Source organism: Helianthus annuus, chromosome 7, assembly GCF_002127325.2.
Source record: "Helianthus annuus cultivar XRQ/B chromosome 7, HanXRQr2.0-SUNRISE, whole genome shotgun sequence".
In the NCBI taxonomy this organism is placed as follows: domain Eukaryota; kingdom Viridiplantae; phylum Streptophyta; class Magnoliopsida; order Asterales; family Asteraceae; genus Helianthus; species Helianthus annuus.
The window spans coordinates 85,104,825-85,123,659 of NC_035439.2; the positions used below are offsets into that span (position 1 = coordinate 85,104,825).

Below are 18,835 nucleotides of genomic sequence, written 5' to 3' on the forward strand. Positions count from 1 at the left end.
CACCACATGAGTATACTACATTGGAACGACTAGTCATAGTGCTAGTCCACGAAGAAGTGGCTGCCATTTTAGGGGAATTTGAATTGAGGATGATGGTGGGTTCTCAGTTGTAGAGCTTATAAAGAAGACAACACATTTCGACTTGCACTTTCAGTTCCTAAGGGGCATTAAGGTCTTTTAACATAAATCCCAACATTCAACAAACGGACGTTAGTGGGAGGGACCTGATTGCGAGCAATCGACAACTACAAATACCAGAGTGTTGATTTTTTTTTTCAAGTGAGGGTTAATGTGTAAATGAGTATAAATCACATGGACGAAAATTATACTTTACTCTAGTTATAAAATAGTAAAATAATTTTACTTAGATTATTTTGATCTATTCCATCGTTTAGTTAGATCTATAATTATATACAAACACATCCATGCATATATATAATTAATTACTTTATACCAACTTTTACATCAAACCTATATATATTTACAAGTGATGATTGTATATAAACAATCCGTTTGAATAAAGAAATAAAAAAAAAAAAAAACTATTGGAATTGGGTTAAAAATAAAAGGCAACAAAAATATTGAAAAATGAATGGAAGCATAGAGATAGTGGGATTATAGCATTCACATCTAGCCCTCTATTGTACCCTATATTACACTAAAAATTACTATATTTTCTCTCTCATTTTCAATTAAATAATACTTTTAATACATTTATCATTATATTTTTTTTCTCTCTCTCTCTCTCTCTCTTTCACTCACAATCACTTTCAAAATGTCCATCAAGGCTTCCAAGCACAAGTTGTCTAACTAAGGTTACTAAGCCAAACGACAAGTCTAAATCGCATGATACAACCGACTTTTAGTGATGAGACCTAGTGTCCATCAAGGCTTCCAAGCACAAGTTGTCTAACTAAGGTTTAACACATGTCTTCTAGTGAGGATCATTTGTCCTTAAGCAAGATCGTATCCAAATGCCAAACCCAAGGGTCTCTCTTTTAAGTATTCAGTAATACATGCTTAAAATTTACGTTAGCTATAATGCTAGTTGGCTCGTAACATGACACATTTAACAGTAGTATGTATATGTATGCATTTAACATTTGTGTTCCACAAATCAATCCACACTCAAGACTGCAACCATGAGTGTTAGCAATATCTAAATGTTAAGCCATGTCAGCATTACATTACATTACTAAATCACACATACAATATGTTGTGTTGTGGTTGGGTCGGGTATCAACTAGGTCTATAGTCATAATCAAGTTGGCAAGTAGCCCATTATAACTTATAAGATGGCTAGTTGGCCATAAGTCTAGTATTCCTCTGTCCTATTGGTGAAAGCACCACGTAGAGGTGCACACGTTGGTCAAGTAGTGATACCCACATATGGTTCAAACGAGGTAATGACTATTTAAATTAAATGTAAGCATACACCATAAAATCAATGTAACTCAGAAAGATTACATCATGTGTTCAACCCCAAAATTTAAGTAAAAATGAGAGTTTAGGATACGAGACTCACTTAGTTCTTGTATCATGTGTTAGTGTATTTTTATATATTTTTTGAAACTTGTTGGTGTATTTTTAGTTAGAAGAGATAGTAAGTATAGTAATCTAATCTAACTTATAATAAAAGACTCCAAATAATGACACATGTTATTCTCTCCTTCAACCTCATAAATTTTATTTATATTTGTTTAAGAAATTTCTTTTAATATTATCTAACTTATAATAAAAGACTCCAAATAATGACACATGTTATGTCTCCTTCAACCTCATAAATTTTATTTATATTTGTTTAAAAAATTTCTTTTAATATTAATATTAATTAATAACCAATATATAGATATCACTTATTTTTATCCTTATCTTTATCTAAAATTAATAAATAACTTCAATTTTGCAATTTAGACTCCTTTCTTGTTTTACTTTTAACCCAAAGTTTTTCCAATTTAATCTTAACTCTTTTTTATTTTCAATTTTGGTCCACCATATTTTTCATCTTTCCTAAGTTTTTCGTTTCGTTCTAAATTTTGTGCGTTGATGCACCGCAACGTGCGTGTGGGGTTCAACAGTTTTTCGTATATTTTTTCCCGTTTGACTGACCGTCGCGTCACATCTATTTTTCTGCGTTTGACAAGTTCGTCCAACACGCGGGTCCTGGATGGACTTAGTTATTTTTTCTATGTTTTACGTTTCGATTTAATTTCTTAGCAACGAGCGTGTGTGATTCAAAGATTTTACTTCTGCTTTTCGCGCGCTCAGCGTTATTTTTTTCCGTTTTTATTTATTTTGTTTTTACGAGTTTTTCTGGTGTTGGTGATCGCTGACAATGGTATAGCATTGCTACTACTTAATACAATTTTATAACAACCGCTTCAACGCAAGGGTTTAATACTAGTAGTCTTATAGAGTAATCAAGTTAAAATCACTAACAATATATTCCTTCCTTTTATGGTTTGATTCTTGTATTAGCCGTGTAACCTTTTTACAAGTAACGTTAATATATGTAAACCACACAATTGTTAATCATATTCTATATTTTTCTTCTACACTCACAACCTAGACATTGATAATGATAATTCAATTAAATTAATAATGATTTAAGTTATTAATATCTTATTACATGTTTGTAAATCGAATATTGTTTATATTTCTTATGTAATGTTTTTTAGGTTATGATTCATATGTTGAACATAAAAATTAAATCCTCAAGAACATACGAGTATATAAAAGCTTAATCATGTGTTGATCGTCTTAAGTTGTTTAGATTAAAGTCAAATATTAAAAACTTTTAGTCAACAAGTAATCTACTTACCTTCTGTGCAAATTCAATTCTATCTGTAACGAGTTAATAGGCAAAATGGTCCATGAGGTTTGCTCACTTTTGCCACTTTAGTCTAAAATCCAAATTTTTTAAATCTGGGTCCCTGAGGTTTGCATTTTTTTGCCATTTTAGTCCGAAAATGAAATCTGGTCAGATTTCTCAAAAAAAACCTCAAGTTTTGTCCTTTTGCACAGGGGTAAAATAGTCATTTTCATTTTATTATAACTAATTACTAATAATTAGTAATTAGTTATAATAAAATGAAAATGACCATTTTACCCCTGTGCAAAAGGACAAAACTTGAGGTTTTTTTTTGAGAAATCTGACCAGATTTCATTTTCGGACTAAATGGCAAAAAAATGCAAACCTCACGGACCCAGATTTAAAAAATTTGGATTTTGGACTAAAGTGGTAAAAGTGAGCAAACCTCAGAGACCATTTTAGTTATTAACTCATCTGTAAATGAATAAAACATATTCCAAGTCGGAAGTTTCATCAAGTAAAGGGTTTGTTGTTCCAACCTATCATAAGAGTCATGAAGATATCTAATAACCACGTAAGTTTCATATTGACCTTATAAAGACTTAAAGTTCATTTAAGGTGAGATATCAACACTAAGAGCATTCACATCCAACCCATTAAAATATGTGAGTGTAGTTTTTATAATATAAAGAGTATAAAAAGTGGTTGTGAGTGAAGGAGAGAGAAAATGTTACTGTTCATCTGTATATTTGGGGGGACACTGTTCACCCCCTATAATTTTTTAATATATTTTGAAACTGGTTGTGAGTGGAGGAGAGAGAAAAGATAATGATAAAGGTATAAAAGAATATTATTTAATTGAAAAGAAGAGAGAAGATGTAGTGTTTTTTAGTGTAATTTAGGGTGAAAAATAATGGAATGGATGTGAATGCTCTAAAGATTCGTGTTATAATAAGGGGGATATACAAATTCCATTGGAAGAAAATCAAACATGATGCTCTATGTATATAAATCTCTTTTCTTTCAAAAATTTGAAGAGAGAATTATAGTACACTACATTAAATTTTATAAAGACCAAGATTCTTCACTACTTAGGTGGTGTTTGTTTTTTTACAGAAGTACTTCAGAACCTCTTTTCTCTTCTTCACACAGACTACGCGCAGACATAGGGGTCTGCAGCTTGCTTGTTTTTTAGAAGAGTTTTCATTAAAAAACCTCTTCCTCACCTCTTTTCCACACAGATGTGGCCTTATGTCTTCTATCCTCTTCACAGAACTTCTCCATAAAAAATAAAACCCTAGTTTTTTCTCCAACCGCACCCAGCTCTTCTCCCACCCTCTTCACGTTCGCCATCACTGCTCCCCCTCCGGTGCCACCCCAGCCCCCCACAACGTTGGCCTCCGCTCCGTCGATCACCATCAAGCCGGCGGTGACCACTGTCATCCACCATCCATTACCGTCGATTACCACCGCCGGCGAACTCCGATCAACACTATCATCATCATCAACAAACTGTCGACTGAATTCAGGTATGCAATTTCTTTATCTCTTTCAGTTTCAAGTGAACCCATAAGTTGAACTTTTCATTGGTTAATGTAGAAAATTAGTATTGTTTGATTGAAATTTTGAAGATTGTTATGTGGGATTGAAACTGATTTTTGAAAAAAAAAAATATGTGTTTGAATACAGTGATGGGTCAGGGAATTCAATTTAGGTTGAAGATTGTGTGTTGTGTGTGTTCTGAAGTGCTTTTTGTAGAAGTAAAAAAAACAAACCCTCTTCTCCTTGCAGACTACAGACCTTTGGTACACCTCTTCTCCTGCAGATGCCTGCAGATGTAATCCGCAGTCTGCAGACCTTTTGCATATGAAAAAACAAACACCACCTTAATCAAATTCAGTAGGTTTGTTTATTTTGTTCATGGTAGTATGTTACATCATTGTTTACTTCTTTTAATTAGTTCAAGATACAAAATTAAACATTGATATACCATTGTGTCTATTTTAATTTTAAGTCATCTTTTCTCAAATTCTTTCTCTAAACGATTACGTATACAAATATGTCTATTCAGAACAAGCGGTAAATTAACAAGACAAAGAAGTTGTATCAAAGTCAAATTGAATTTAATAAAATAGATTTGTAATTTACCTTAAAGATTATTATTTTTACATTTTTTAAACTCTACATATATTTTTTTATTATAGGATATTATTAACTGAGAGGAATATTTGTATGTGTATGTCTCAGCTATCCAAAGATTGAGTCTTGACTAGTCAAACTCATACATTAATATGGGTGTGTAAACACATGTTCGTAAAAAGATCATGTTTTATTACATATAAAAATGTAATAGAGGTTTTACTTCCTAATAAATAACAACCGTGTTCTAGTATATGTTTTTTTAAATGTTATAGACGGTTTTACTTCTTAGTAAATAACAACCGTGTTCTAGTATTTTACTTTTTAGTAATTAACCACCGTGTTCTAGTATATAATTTTTTAAATGTTATAAACGGTTTTACTTCTTAGTAAATAACAACCGTGTTCTAGTATATATATATATATTTTTAAAATGTTATAGACCCGGCTGTTTGATAAAATATTGGGTTGTATTACACTTGCAAAAGATATAAGTTTTTAAATTTAATATGGTACACCGTTATGATGAAAAGGTATTTTTACATAACTAGATAATAACCCGACTGTTAAAAACTGACATCATTACCTGATTTTGTAACTGATTGTTGGTAGTTTTTGTTCTCTTATGAGGCATCATTTAATTTTTGTAATTTCTTTTCTCTTAGGGTGAAGGGGGTGCACACCTAATAGGTGAGTGCACTCTCTTACGCCAAACCAATCCCCGTGTGCCACGTCAACTCCCCTCTTAAACTCCCCTAACACCCCCATTTGATGGCGCCACTCCCCTATTAGGTGAATTGGTTTTTTAAAAAAAAAAAAAAAAAAAAAAGAAAGAAATGCTGTGATTGGACCGCCCTCCCTCTCTCCTCTCTCTCTCATCCCCCTCTCATCGGCAACTCCCAACCGTGCTCAGTCCCCGATTTGCCTCACCGCATCAACGGCGGCGGTGTGCCCGTGCGGTGACTTGGGTCACCGATTGGGCTTACCGAGTACGCCCCGGATACCCTTATAATAGGATGTATGTGGCTAATAATAAATCTTTCATTTAACCACTACTAGAAAAATGACAATTTTTAACGCACTTTTCCGTCATAAATTCGTCAAAAATTGACATTTGCTACGGATTTGCAACAAAACCTTGATGTTGGAAAAAGCCCCGTCGGAAACTATTTACTACGCAATTACTACGCAAATTTTAACGTATTTCCTACGGAAATATGGTGTAGGAAATTTGTGACGCCTTCACTACGCATTTCCTATGTTGTATATCAAAAAATTGCAACGCATTTATGACGGAATATCAAAAAATTGCAACACATTTGTGACGGAATATTTAAACAAAACAAAAAAAAAACTAGAAAATCCGGTTTTTTGGCTAAAATTTGCAGGAAAATCAGCAAAAAAATACTGATAAACAAATTATACATCAGCCTTTGGTTCGACCTGTTATCTAACGGAATACTTAAAAAAAACAAAAAAAAAAACTAGAAAATCCAGTTTTTTTTGCTAAAATTTGCAGGAAAATCAGCAAAAAAAATACTGATAAACAAATGATACATCAGCCTTTGGTTCGACCTGTTATCTAACGGAATATTTAAAAAAAACAAAAAAAAACTAGAAAATCCAGTTTTTTTTGCTAAAATTTGCAGGAAAATCAGCAAAAAAATATTGATAAACAAATGATACATCAACCTTTGGTTCGACCTGTTATCTAACGCATCCTAGAAGACAACTCCAAAGCAGCCCTCATGATGGAAACATTACCAATACACTCAAAACTATAATCGACACCTTCATCTGTCATATCAATATTAACTTGTTGGATCGGTTTGTCGTGGTCTTTTGGATTCACAAACTCAGTCACACCAAAGTCTTTTGCTGCAATTCATAATTGATAAAAGAAAATGTTATTAAGCCTACCATTTGTTTTATCATGTGCCATAAAAAAGAGAAAAAATGTAACTAATGCATGCCTCGATCAAACTTTCTGTTGTCAATATCTATCCCAATTATATGTGCAGCACCTGCTGCTTTCGCACCCTCTGCTACCTATAAAATTGTATTCGAGTTTATACAGTTTTAAAAGAAACATCCATATTTATGATAAGTAAAAGATAAATCAACTTTATATACAAACTTACTGCAAGACCAACAGTTCCAAGACCGAAAATAGCAAACATTTATCCTACTTCAACTTTTGCTGTGTTCCAAACCGCACCAAGACCAGAAGACAACATACTTTAATAAAATTAGAACCACACAACTAGCTTTTGAATATAACAACAATATGCTGAAGTGAAGAAAAATATACCAGTAGGGACACCACAGCCAAGAAGGCAAACTTTCTCCAAAGGAGCTTTGGGATCAATCTTGGCGACACTTACATCATGCACAACAGTGTACTGACTAAAAGTAGAGGATCCCATGAAATGATAACTCGGAGTTCACCTGACTGAAAAACGACTCTTTTTATCATTCATCATGACACCAACTCCTGTGGCTCCCCTTATTTTTCTCAAGGGGGCAGCTACCCCTGACTATATAGCTTGGTCCGCCCCTACTCCTTTTTCGACTAAGTTCACAAATCATGAAACATAATACATAACAGATTAAAAATGTAAACAAAAATTACCTGGGCATCAACATAAGTTGACTACCGTCGTAAACTGCAACGAGGATACTTGACGACATACTTTAATCCATACCACTGTAACTGTAACTGTTTCATTTCATTTCACTTTCTCAAATCAGCGACTCATATAAAGATTCATAGCAGCAAGCCAGCAATTGAAAACAAGGTTCAAGATTACCTCTACTCTATCAAACATGTCGTCAACGATCAAGGGTTTCCCACTATACTTTGAAGACATGATGCATTAACAATAATAACTACTGTAAGAATACAGGTAACATAGTGAGGTCACAAAAAGTTGAAGACATGATGCATTAACAATAATAACTACTGTAAAACATAAGAATATCATGTGTTACGTATAATTGGATTGGATGACACACATCGGAAAAAGAGAAATATGACCGCTGAGGTAACATGTTGCTAGTTTCTTACATCAACTCCTTACCTAATTAACCAAATCTGATTGTTTTAATGCTTAGTAATATGAACTCATAACCTAACCACTTTCTCATTAAAACACAATAGCATCTTAGGTTCTTGATTAACCATTGAAATCAAGAAGATAAATCTCTCTCAAAATTTTCAAATAAGAATCATCCAACCCTCGCCATCACTATCATAGTTGTCAATAGCGAATAGCAGACAGTAGCGATAAGCTACCTATATGCTATGTAGCGATAACGATGAAATAACTGGCAGCGATACACTAGAAGAAAACTTAAGGAAATGTTTTATATGTATATTTTATTAAAAAATAAAAATACTACAAAAATCTCACTATTTGTTGCTAAAGCCTATATAGTGCCATCAATCCACTTCGCTACGTATAGCGCTCACTACGGGTGCTATTGACATCTATGATCACTATACCCAATGAACATATGAAAAGGATGTGTAGGCTCAACAACAAGCAAGCAACCAAATTCTCAAAGCATTTATCAGGTGCCTATGCAGAATATGTGAAGCCCCGATTGCCGATACCAACATCATATTTCCAATGCCTACAAGCAACTACACACACAGCTCAAATCGTCACAAGTGCCCTAAAGGAACCTAGATCTCAATAGACCCTAAAAACAAGGATTAGGTAAGAACTTATTCAGTGACAATTATTAACAAAACTGAAATCAAATATCTGGTCGAATATGCGACTCTAATGAGTAACAATTTTCAACAAAAGAGGATACGTAATAAATTAAGCATGTAGTAGTGATCATTCCAGTTCTCAGTAATACTAAATCACATATAATCAATTAACAACAAACAGAGATGGTTACAGGATCAAAATCGTACAGTTAACTAGTTCAAAATCTAATGATAAATCACATATAATCAATTAACAACAAGTCAGGTGAAATCTAATGATAAATCTACATAACTGACCATCTTATATAACTTCTAACAAAATATGCCATGAACTCGTACAGTTAACTGGTTCAAAATCGCGTATAATCAATTAACAACAAACAGAGATGGTTACAGGATCAACTAATATCTCAATCGCTTGATAACCGCTTCAATTTGCTATCAAATGCACAGAAATTGTAGAAATAAACACGGCCAGAGTTCAAATCAAGAATAAACAACAGAAACAAGTCAAATAGCGATGCTAAATCCGTTGCTACACAACAGAAACAAGAGCAAAAACCGATAGATCTGTAATAAACAACAATATCTGAATTCACATAAAGCTTAATCGATTTACACAACGTACCTTCTTGATTGTTCCAAAAAACGATCTCTTCCTTCACAATCGATCTCTCATTGCTACAGGAACCAGCAACGACTTCCATTCACAATAGATTAACAAAAAGTAACGGAAAAAAACGTCAGTTAGTGAAACTTAACTCAAAATGATGACGAAAAACATCTATATGTGAAACTTAAACGCAGATTCACTCAATATGAATAATTAAAACATCGATAAGTGAAATTTAAACGCAGATTAAGAGAAAATGATGAAGAAAAACATGAAAAAGTGAAATGATACCATGTGAGAACGGGCGGATGATCGAGGAGCAGAGCCGGAAAGTGAATCGACGGGATGACTTTCCGACCAGGTCAACAGATCTGCGGTGGAAGTGTAAGATTTTCTCACCGGCGACTTCCGTTCGGAGAATTTGCTGAGGAGTTGGTCGGAGGAGGCTTTGGTGATGTGTTGGACGGTGGTTGTATGGTGGCGGTGCGATCGGAGAAGGCGGTAGCTGAGTAGGGTTTTGGTGATGTGTTGACGGTGGTTTTAGGTTTAGAAACTTTCAAAATAGAGGAGTAGGTGATGTGTTGGTCACTTACGACTTTACGTCATATATAATATATTAAAATTTCATATAGGAATGTGCAAATATCTCCAAAAAGAAAAAGAAAGAATGTGTGGCTGCACTTTTAAAATATTTGTAACACATTTTATAACGAAATTGTGACAGAATTATATGTTATTAGCGTTTGTTACTATTGTGTAGCAAATTTGTTTAAAAAATTGGGGTTTTTTTTGTTGTTATAAATACGTCACAATTTTGTCAAAATTTGTGACGCATTTTTTTCCGTAGCAAAATTCGGTTGTAAATTGACTACTTTTCTAGTAGTGAACTACCTCTCAACTAGCTAAGTTCGTTTTTATTGGAATAAATTGAGCTAAGAGTTTAGCTTCAAGATAAATTGAAACGTGTTAATTAATATAACATTAACTTATTAGAATGATATTATTCTACTAGACACATAATTTCCAAAGGCGGAAGCAATCATAGATTACTAATTAATCCATCGTTTTGGATCATTCAAACGGATTGGTATTATAACATGGATTAGTATCTTTTTATAAAGTAACATAGAATGATGCAAATACATCATACAATGTGGACAGTCTTCTGTCCATACTAGACCAAAAATTATGAGTATTTAAATTTGCTTCTCACTTTTTTTTGGTGTGTGTGTGTGCTGACTCAAATGAGAAGACTCACAATTGAAAGAAAGAATATATCAAGGTGATGAAAAAACAAATTTATTTAAAGATAAAGTGTTCCCTACCCCATTTGCTTTTTCTAACCATCTCTTTCTCTTCTCCTATCAAAACCCCCTAAACACCACCATCATCTTTCCTTCTTTCCTGTTGGTCATATCTCCCTTTAGATCATCTGGTTCTAAGGTCTCTCTCTCTCTCTCTCTCTCTCTCACTATATATATTTTATATACACATACATATATGCATGTATGTACTACTAAAATGCTTAATGACTGATTTTATATAATATATGATCTTCTTGAGCAGTGTTTTCAAGTCTCAAGGCTGGTGTCACTTGTGTTATAACCAGAAGAAGATCAAGATAATAAATATACATAAATGGCACCAGTTTCATTGCCTCCAGGCTTCCGATTTCATCCCACCGATGAAGAGCTTGTCGCTTACTATCTAAAGAGAAAAATAAATGGACGTAAAATCGAACTCGAAGTTATCCCTGAAGTTGATCTCTACAAATGCGAACCATGGGATTTACCAGGTAAAATATGCATGTATTTATGGCAATGCACCCATTGCAAGTCTCCTTTTTATATGGTTACAATAGTAGAAAAATATCTTTCATTCTCATCGAATTTTAGGTTGCTTTCTGGTTTATGTAAGTATCACAATATATATTTCAGGAACATAGCAATACTGTTAATCATTTATAAATACACATTCCATAATAGGCCAACAAATTTCATATGTTTATACACCCGTGGTATATATAAAAATACTTTTTAATGTTTATTCAAATATCCACAAATGTACTACAAGAATTTTAAAGAAAAAAGCTTACAATAAAGCAATATGAGCATGCTCATTAACAGTTTCTGTAATAGAAGGGATCAGTAAATTAACATTGTTGTCAAAGGTCTTCATTTAAAGTTTTTCTATTGCCCATGGCATTATAACCATTAGCTTCTGGGTTCGATTCATACAATAGGGGTTTTTCCAAATTTATTAAGTTTTTTCTTGAATCGCTGTATAAGCATTATTGCCTAGTGAAGATGGATAATCCAAATTTGCCATTCAAATTTTTTTTTTCTATATCATTTAAATTTTTTGTCCTCAATTGCCAAAAATGAAGCTTCAAGATTTATGAGTTTTTCGACCTTGTTCTTGGTTAACACTTCAAAAAACCAGAAAGAAAGTTCAACATAAAACTGTTTATCTTGATTTTAATTCAAAATTTTATGAAATAAAATTTAAATTTAAAAAAAAACATGAAACATTGATAAAAAACGATTTATGTCTATAATTTTTGTTCTCGCAATAATAAACTGTTCTTTAATCCGAACCTCCCTATAAATACATACTATGAATAAATTATATATTCTTTGAGATGCATACACAAGACAGTCAATTATAATTGAAACTTTTGAGATAAAAAAATTGAGCCTAAGATCATCATGATAATTGTTACTTGATGACAAAAAGTTAATAACTAAAGGTAATTAAGGTCGTTAATCGTACCTCTTTTTAACTCACATAAGAACACATTTTAGTAATTAGAAGACAAGATTGAAGTCAAAAAGCAAACTAAAGAGGAAAGAACTCGACTACGCTTACCTGTTCTTTCAAAGATAGATATGATTACCAACTTTTCCTTTCTTTAATAAATATCTGTCAGCAAATCTACTTCCTGAATTATTTTATATTTAGACATAATTGTGTTCATTAGTGTTTCCAGTTTTTCATAAAGTTTACGCGTCCATATATCTTTAATTCTTTTATTTCTACGTTAGTAAGTCATAAAAATTAAAATTTACTTGTATATTTTACTCCTAATTAAATATTATCATTCACAAAGGTAAAAATATTTTTCTAGGTATTGTTTTAACTATTATATTCGTGTTTTGTTGTTTTACATTTGTTACGTTGATTTTTTTATTTTCATTCTATGTTGGGAATTAAGGATATAACAGTTTTATTCAAATTCTTCTATAGGGAAATCGCTTTTGCCAAACAAAGATCTAGAATGGTATTTCTTTAGTCCAAGAGATCGTAAATACCCGAACGGATCAAGGACAAACCGAGCCACGAAAGGCGGGTATTGGAAGGCAACCGGCAAGGACAGGAATGTTAGTTCACAATCACGGGTAGTTGGGCTGAAGAAAACCCTAGTTTACTATAGAGGGAGAGCACCTCATGGTGCTCGAAGCGATTGGGTTATGCATGAGTACCGCCTTGATGAGCGAGAATGCGAAAGTGAATCCGGACTTAAGGTGAATCTTCTTCATTAATTTTAACTTACTTGTTGATGAAAAACATGTTCATGGGCGGAACAAGGGGTTCAAGAGGTGTTGTTGACATCCAATCACCAGGATTTGTCTGCTTTTGTTTTTATCTATAAAATTTGATTAAAAAAAACATGAGTTGGACCCCTAGTTGTAACTAGTAGAATAGAGAAGTTACACCACTGAATATGTTGAATTCTATCATGATTAATATTTATGCTTCTTTTTGTTCTTAAAGTTGCAGGATGCTTATTCGCTTTGCCGTGTGTTTAAGAAGAGTTTGAATGCTCCAAAGACGAACGATGGAGTAAATTCTGCTGCCGCGGTAAGTGGTAACTCATCAAGTATGGATCATTATTCAGAGGGAGGAATTGTTGAAGATATGATGGAGAATTGCAATGCTCAAGCACCCATGCTTTCATCTATATCTAACATAAACCATGGATCCCCATATGCCTCAAGTGATGGGAGATGGATGCAATACCTAACAGAAGAAGCATATACTCTCTCAAATCCAAGTTTTACTAACTGTGGGAATGCTTATTATCCTCCATCCAAGGTACAATGCTAGTCGATCATTCACCCGAACACCATATTCACCCACACCTTTATTTTTCTTTGCTAGAGATTTCTCTTTAATACAAATTGGTGTTTATTTAGGGTCGGAGTGGTAATGAATTTTTGAGTCGTTTATTGGTATCCACGTTCGTTATTCTCACTATTAGAAAATTTACTTTAAGCGACCAAAACATCATCGACGATCACCAACAAATATTCCACGCCAAAGAAAACACATAAAAATGTAATTTACTCATGCAAGCAAACTATCTTAATATGTTATTGCCTTTGATGTTTACACCAAAGAAAATTTACATATATGAGAACAATAAGTTTTCATTTAACTACCCATGCAAGCAAACTATCTTAATATGTTATTGCCTTTACCATACAACTATCCAAATATTTTCAGGCTGATATAGGGTTAGAATGTGCAAGGATGCAACAAAGGTTATCAATGCCTCCATTGCAGGTACAAGATCTCCAACAGCAAGGAGCTACTAGCTATGTGGATTTAATGAACATGCCACAGACAAGTAGCAGCATTCAAGACTTTACAACTTCCAATGGTCCTCAACAGGACATTTTGCAGGAAATCCTTTCGGTAGCTCAAGTTTCACAGGATCTCATCAATCAGAATGCTTGGGGCGGATCCTATTCCGGTCATCACGAAGATGATTTCTCGTTTCTAGCAAATAATGATAGCAACATTAATCAAATGCAAGATGTGGGCTGGTCTAGGTTCGTTGGAGATGATCACAGTATGAGGTCTATAGAGGTTGGTGGTGCAGATGAACATCATGGAACTGATAGAATGGTTGAGAATTTAAGATGGGTTGGTATGTCTAACAAGGAACATGACCTGGTAATTATCAATCCTTTCACAAGTTCATATTAGTATATATTAAGAAATTAGTTAGGAAACGTTAGGTTTTTTTTTTTTTTTTTTTTTTTTTTTTTTTTTTTTATCTCACGCTTGATCTGTTCATAAGACTCGTGGCTCGCTTAGAAAATGCTTGAGAAAAGTTTACTTAAAATTGGCTTATGTGTAAATAAGCTGAGCCTGAGACAACAAGATCAACTCTCTGGTTATGAGGCTAGCTGGCTTGTTTGTTTGTCTCATTTAAATTAGAGCCCAAATTTTGATAAATATAATATATAAACCAAATGTTTATAATATATATATATATATATATATATATATATATATATTATATCAATTTGGTAGTGTATAAATTACGTATATGCTAAAGTTTTTTTATACATATACAATAAATTATAAAGGGTCAATCTATTTGGACACCTTATCTGCCTATTTAGACACCCTTTGCCTCGTATAGGCCTATACGAGGCGTATAGGGTTACATCAAAATCAGTGCCTGACTCATGTCACTTCTGGTTTGACCCCTTCAAGACGCCTCGTATAGGCCTATACTGGGCGTATGGGACCCTTCGTATAGGCCTCATATGTGACCCTTTGCCCCTTATATGCCTCGTATAGGCCTATACTGGGCGTCTTGAAGGGTTTTTTTTTTTTTTTTTTTTTTTTTTTTTTTTTTTTTTAACAAACATTTTATACAATATTAATCGTTTTAGCAAACTTTTATACAAAAACAAGTTTTTTTATTTTAAATAATTAATATTAGGACCCCTCGTTGGTTTTTTTTAGTTGAAAAATAGATGTTTTAGTAGGGTAATTTGATTGTTTTTTGAGGGTGATGTTTTTTGAGTAAAAAAATGGTGTATAGTATAAGTCTAATATAGGTCCCATATAGGTCTTGTATAAGCCTATAGGCCTAAACGGGACCTAAACCACACCTATAGTCCTATACGAGTGTTGTATCTTATCCAATAGTCTAATATCGTATTGTATTGTATCGTATCGTATCATATCGTATCGTATAGTATAGTATAGTATAGTGTAGTATAAGTCTCGTATAGGTCTTGTATAAGCCTATCGTGTTGTATCGTATCGTATAGTATAGTATAACTCTCGTATAGCTCTCGTATAGACCTATATGGGACCTATACGAGACTTATACTATACACTATACGATACAATACGATACCATACTATACGATACAATACGATACTATCGTATCATATAGTGTAGTATAGATCCCTTATAGGTCTTGTATAGGCCTATCGACGTATACGGGCGTTGTATCGTATCGCATAGTGTATAGTATAAGTCTAGTATATGGCCCCTATAGGTCTTGTATAAGCCTATAGGCCTAAACGGGACCTAAACCACACCTATAGTCCTATACGAGTGTTGTATCTTATCCAATAGTCTAGTATCGTATTGTATTGTATCGTATCATATCGTATCGTATCGTATAGTGTAGTATAAATCTCGTATAGGCATTGTATGGGCCTATGGATGTGGTATCGTATCCTATAGTATCATGTTGTATCGCATCGTATCGTATAGTATAGTGTAGTATAAGTCTCGTATAGGTCTTGTATAAGCCTATCGTGTTGTATCGTATCGTATAGTATAGTATAAGTCTCGTATAGGCATCGTATAATTAATATTAGTGTTATTATAATTAATATGAGTTTTTTATAATTAATATTAGTGTTATTGATATTAATATGAGTTTTTTTATAATTAACATTAGTGTTATTATAATTAATATGAGTTTTTTATAATTAATATTAGTGTTATTATAATTAATATGAGTGTTATTATAATTAATATGAGTTTTTTATAATTAATATGAGTCTTTTTATAATTAATATTAGTGTTATTATAATTAATATGAGTTTTTTATAGTTAATATTAGTGTTATTGATATTTAAAAAGAGAAAACAAAAAAAAAACTCTTCAAGACGCCCAGTATAGGGCTATACTGGGCGTCTATGTGGACCAAAAGACCATTATACCCCTGAATTAGGCCTATACTGGGGGCAATTCAGGGGTTTAATGGTCTTTTGGACCCTTCGTATAGCCCCAGTATAGCCCTATACTGGGCGTCTATTTTTATTTTTTTTTGTTTTTTCTTTTTAAATATTAAAAAAAGAAAACAAAAAAAAATAATAATAGACGCCCAGTATAGGGCTATACTGGGCGTATACGAGGGGTCCAAAAGACCATTATAGCCCTGAGTTAGGCCTATACTGGGGGCAATTAAGGGGTTTAATGGTCTTTTGGACCCTTCGTATAGCCCTATACTGGGCGTCTTGAAGGGTTTTTTTTTTTTTTTTTTAACAAACATTTTATACAATATTAATCGTTTTAGCAAACTTTTATACAAAAACAATAAAACTTTTTTTAAAAAAACAACTCAAATTACCCCACCAAAACACCCATTTTTTTACTCAAAAAACATCACCCTCCAAAAACAATCAAATTACCCTAACAAAACATTCATTTTTCAACTCAAAAAAAAAAAAAAAAAACCAACGAGGGGTCCTAATATTAATTATTTAAAATAAAAAAACTTGTTTTTGTATAAAAGTTTTGCTAAAACGATTAATATTGTTAAAATGTTTGTTAAAAAAAAAAAAAAAAAAAAAAAAAAAAAAAAAAACCCTTATATACGCCTAGTATAGGCCTATACTAGGCATATAAGAGAGGCAAAAAAGACCAATTTACCCCCAGTATAGGCCTAAATCAGGGGCTAAATGGTCTTTTTCCCCTAGACGCCCAGTATAGGCCTATACGAGGCGTATACGAGGCAAATAAGACAAAATATGACATAATCAGAGATTCTCTTGGAAATTGAAAAAGGCTATACGCCTCGTATAGGTCTATACGAGGCGTCTTGAAGGGTGTCCAAATAGGCAATAAGGTGTGTAAATATGTAGACCCATTATAAATAGTAACTTTAAAGTATAAAAAGTATTAAATATAAAGGTGTTAGCTTCAACTCATGAGCTTTTCACACCTGAGCTCTCAGAGCTTCATATTTTAGCTCATTAAATAAAAGAGCCAAGCGGCTTGTTTAACTTTGAGCCCGAGCCCAAACTGACTCGGCACGTTTACAACCCCATCCCATAGGAGTTTATGTGCTTATATTTATGGGTTCCTACATATCTTTTAACCTAAAGTTATATACTTATATCTAAAATATAGACTGATTTTCTTGAGATTTACAGACGTTTTGGGACGATTACAAGACTGTTCCGTTGGAAAATATACCAAGTATTAAGAGGGAGGAGCATGAGGTTCAAGGTACAAATCGCTAAGCATTAGTTACTGTCCCAAGAAGCTACACCATGCACATCTTCATTCTCATAGCTAGACCCCATTTCACTAAGAACTTGAAAAACAGTTGCAGGAGATAGCAGCATACACAACAACTTGGAAATCACCGAAGACCCCTTCTCAAACAATAACTTCTTAGACGGATCCGATTTGGATGACTTCACCACCACCCCAAACTACCAAATTTACGAGAAAACTAAAGCCAGTCACGGGTTGATCGTGTCAACCCGACATGTTTCAAAAACATTCTTTCACGAAATCGTCCCTTCTGAAATCGGCAAGGTTCAACTGAACCTGGGAATGGTATATGACCAGGAAGTAGTTAAGTCCTTTGGCGGGCCGAAGCCTGACAAGAGAGTTATAACACGACAAAACAAAGGAGTATCACTGACGGCTAGATCCGAAGTAACTATTAAGACTACAATGAGCCCTTTTGTCAACTTGGTTTTTCTGTGGATATATTGTTTTTTTCATGAGGAATCAAACAATTGTGATATGAAGTTCAAAGATGATTATGAAGAGGAACAAGAAGGACGAAGCATATCAAATGTGGTTTTGGAGAAGGTGATATGGCCATGTGTGACCTTGGCTTTGGCATTTTCTACCATTTGGGTACATCATAAGTACTAATTACAAGGGTGTTTTTAAACTCTTTTTACATTAATTAATTATTTCTAACCATACACAATGAAGTTGTTTACTTATAGGGAAATGAGAAAACTAAGGTTCCCTAGATTTAATATGCGGTTGAATTTTAATATTTGTAATTTTTTTTTATGTTTTGTATTAATCATACAAGTAGTGATTTTCATCTTATATTAGTTTATTATCCACAACAAACACTTGAGAAGCCACAACGAAAAAATAGACTTGCTATATTGCTATGTGAACAATTAAACTCGTGCAACATATGCACTGATGCATATTATGTGGACAACTCGGTTCGGTTCGACTACGTTACAGATTGAAGACCGAAGCTCGAAGCTCGACATCCTCCGTCTTGATTCGGAATGACTTTATCTTTGTACGTGATGTAAACAGTTGCGACAATGCAATCTGTTAGATGCTGTGTGTATGTTTGCTATGTATATATGGGTCTGCCAGATGTGGTGGAGGTGGTGGCTGAGATGTGGTGGTGGAGGTGGTGGCTGAGATGTGGAGGTGGAGGTGATGTCGGAGGTGGAGGTGGTGTCGGCAGGTGGAGGTGGAGGTGGTGGCGGAGGTGGAGGTGGTGTCGGAGGT

General features: G+C 33.6%; 1 protein-coding gene and 1 pseudogene across 1 annotated transcript; one reads left to right on the forward strand and one right to left on the reverse strand.

The window, feature by feature from the left end:
- Positions 1-6,556: 6,556 nt before the first annotated feature.
- Positions 6,557-8,167, reverse strand: LOC110894596 (annotated as a pseudogene).
- A 2,466-nt stretch (positions 8,168-10,633) lies between these two features.
- LOC110894595 (NAC domain-containing protein 86) lies at positions 10,634-18,334 on the forward strand. Its single transcript, XM_022141815.2, has 7 exons — positions 10,634-10,728; positions 10,852-11,080; positions 12,532-12,809; positions 13,060-13,380; positions 13,792-14,244; positions 17,485-17,560; positions 17,661-18,334. Exons 2-7 carry the CDS (start codon positions 10,924-10,926, stop codon positions 18,221-18,223), a joined length of 1,848 nt encoding a protein of 615 aa, XP_021997507.1. The 5' UTR covers positions 10,634-10,728; positions 10,852-10,923; the 3' UTR covers positions 18,224-18,334.
- Positions 18,335-18,835: the final 501 nt, after the last annotated feature.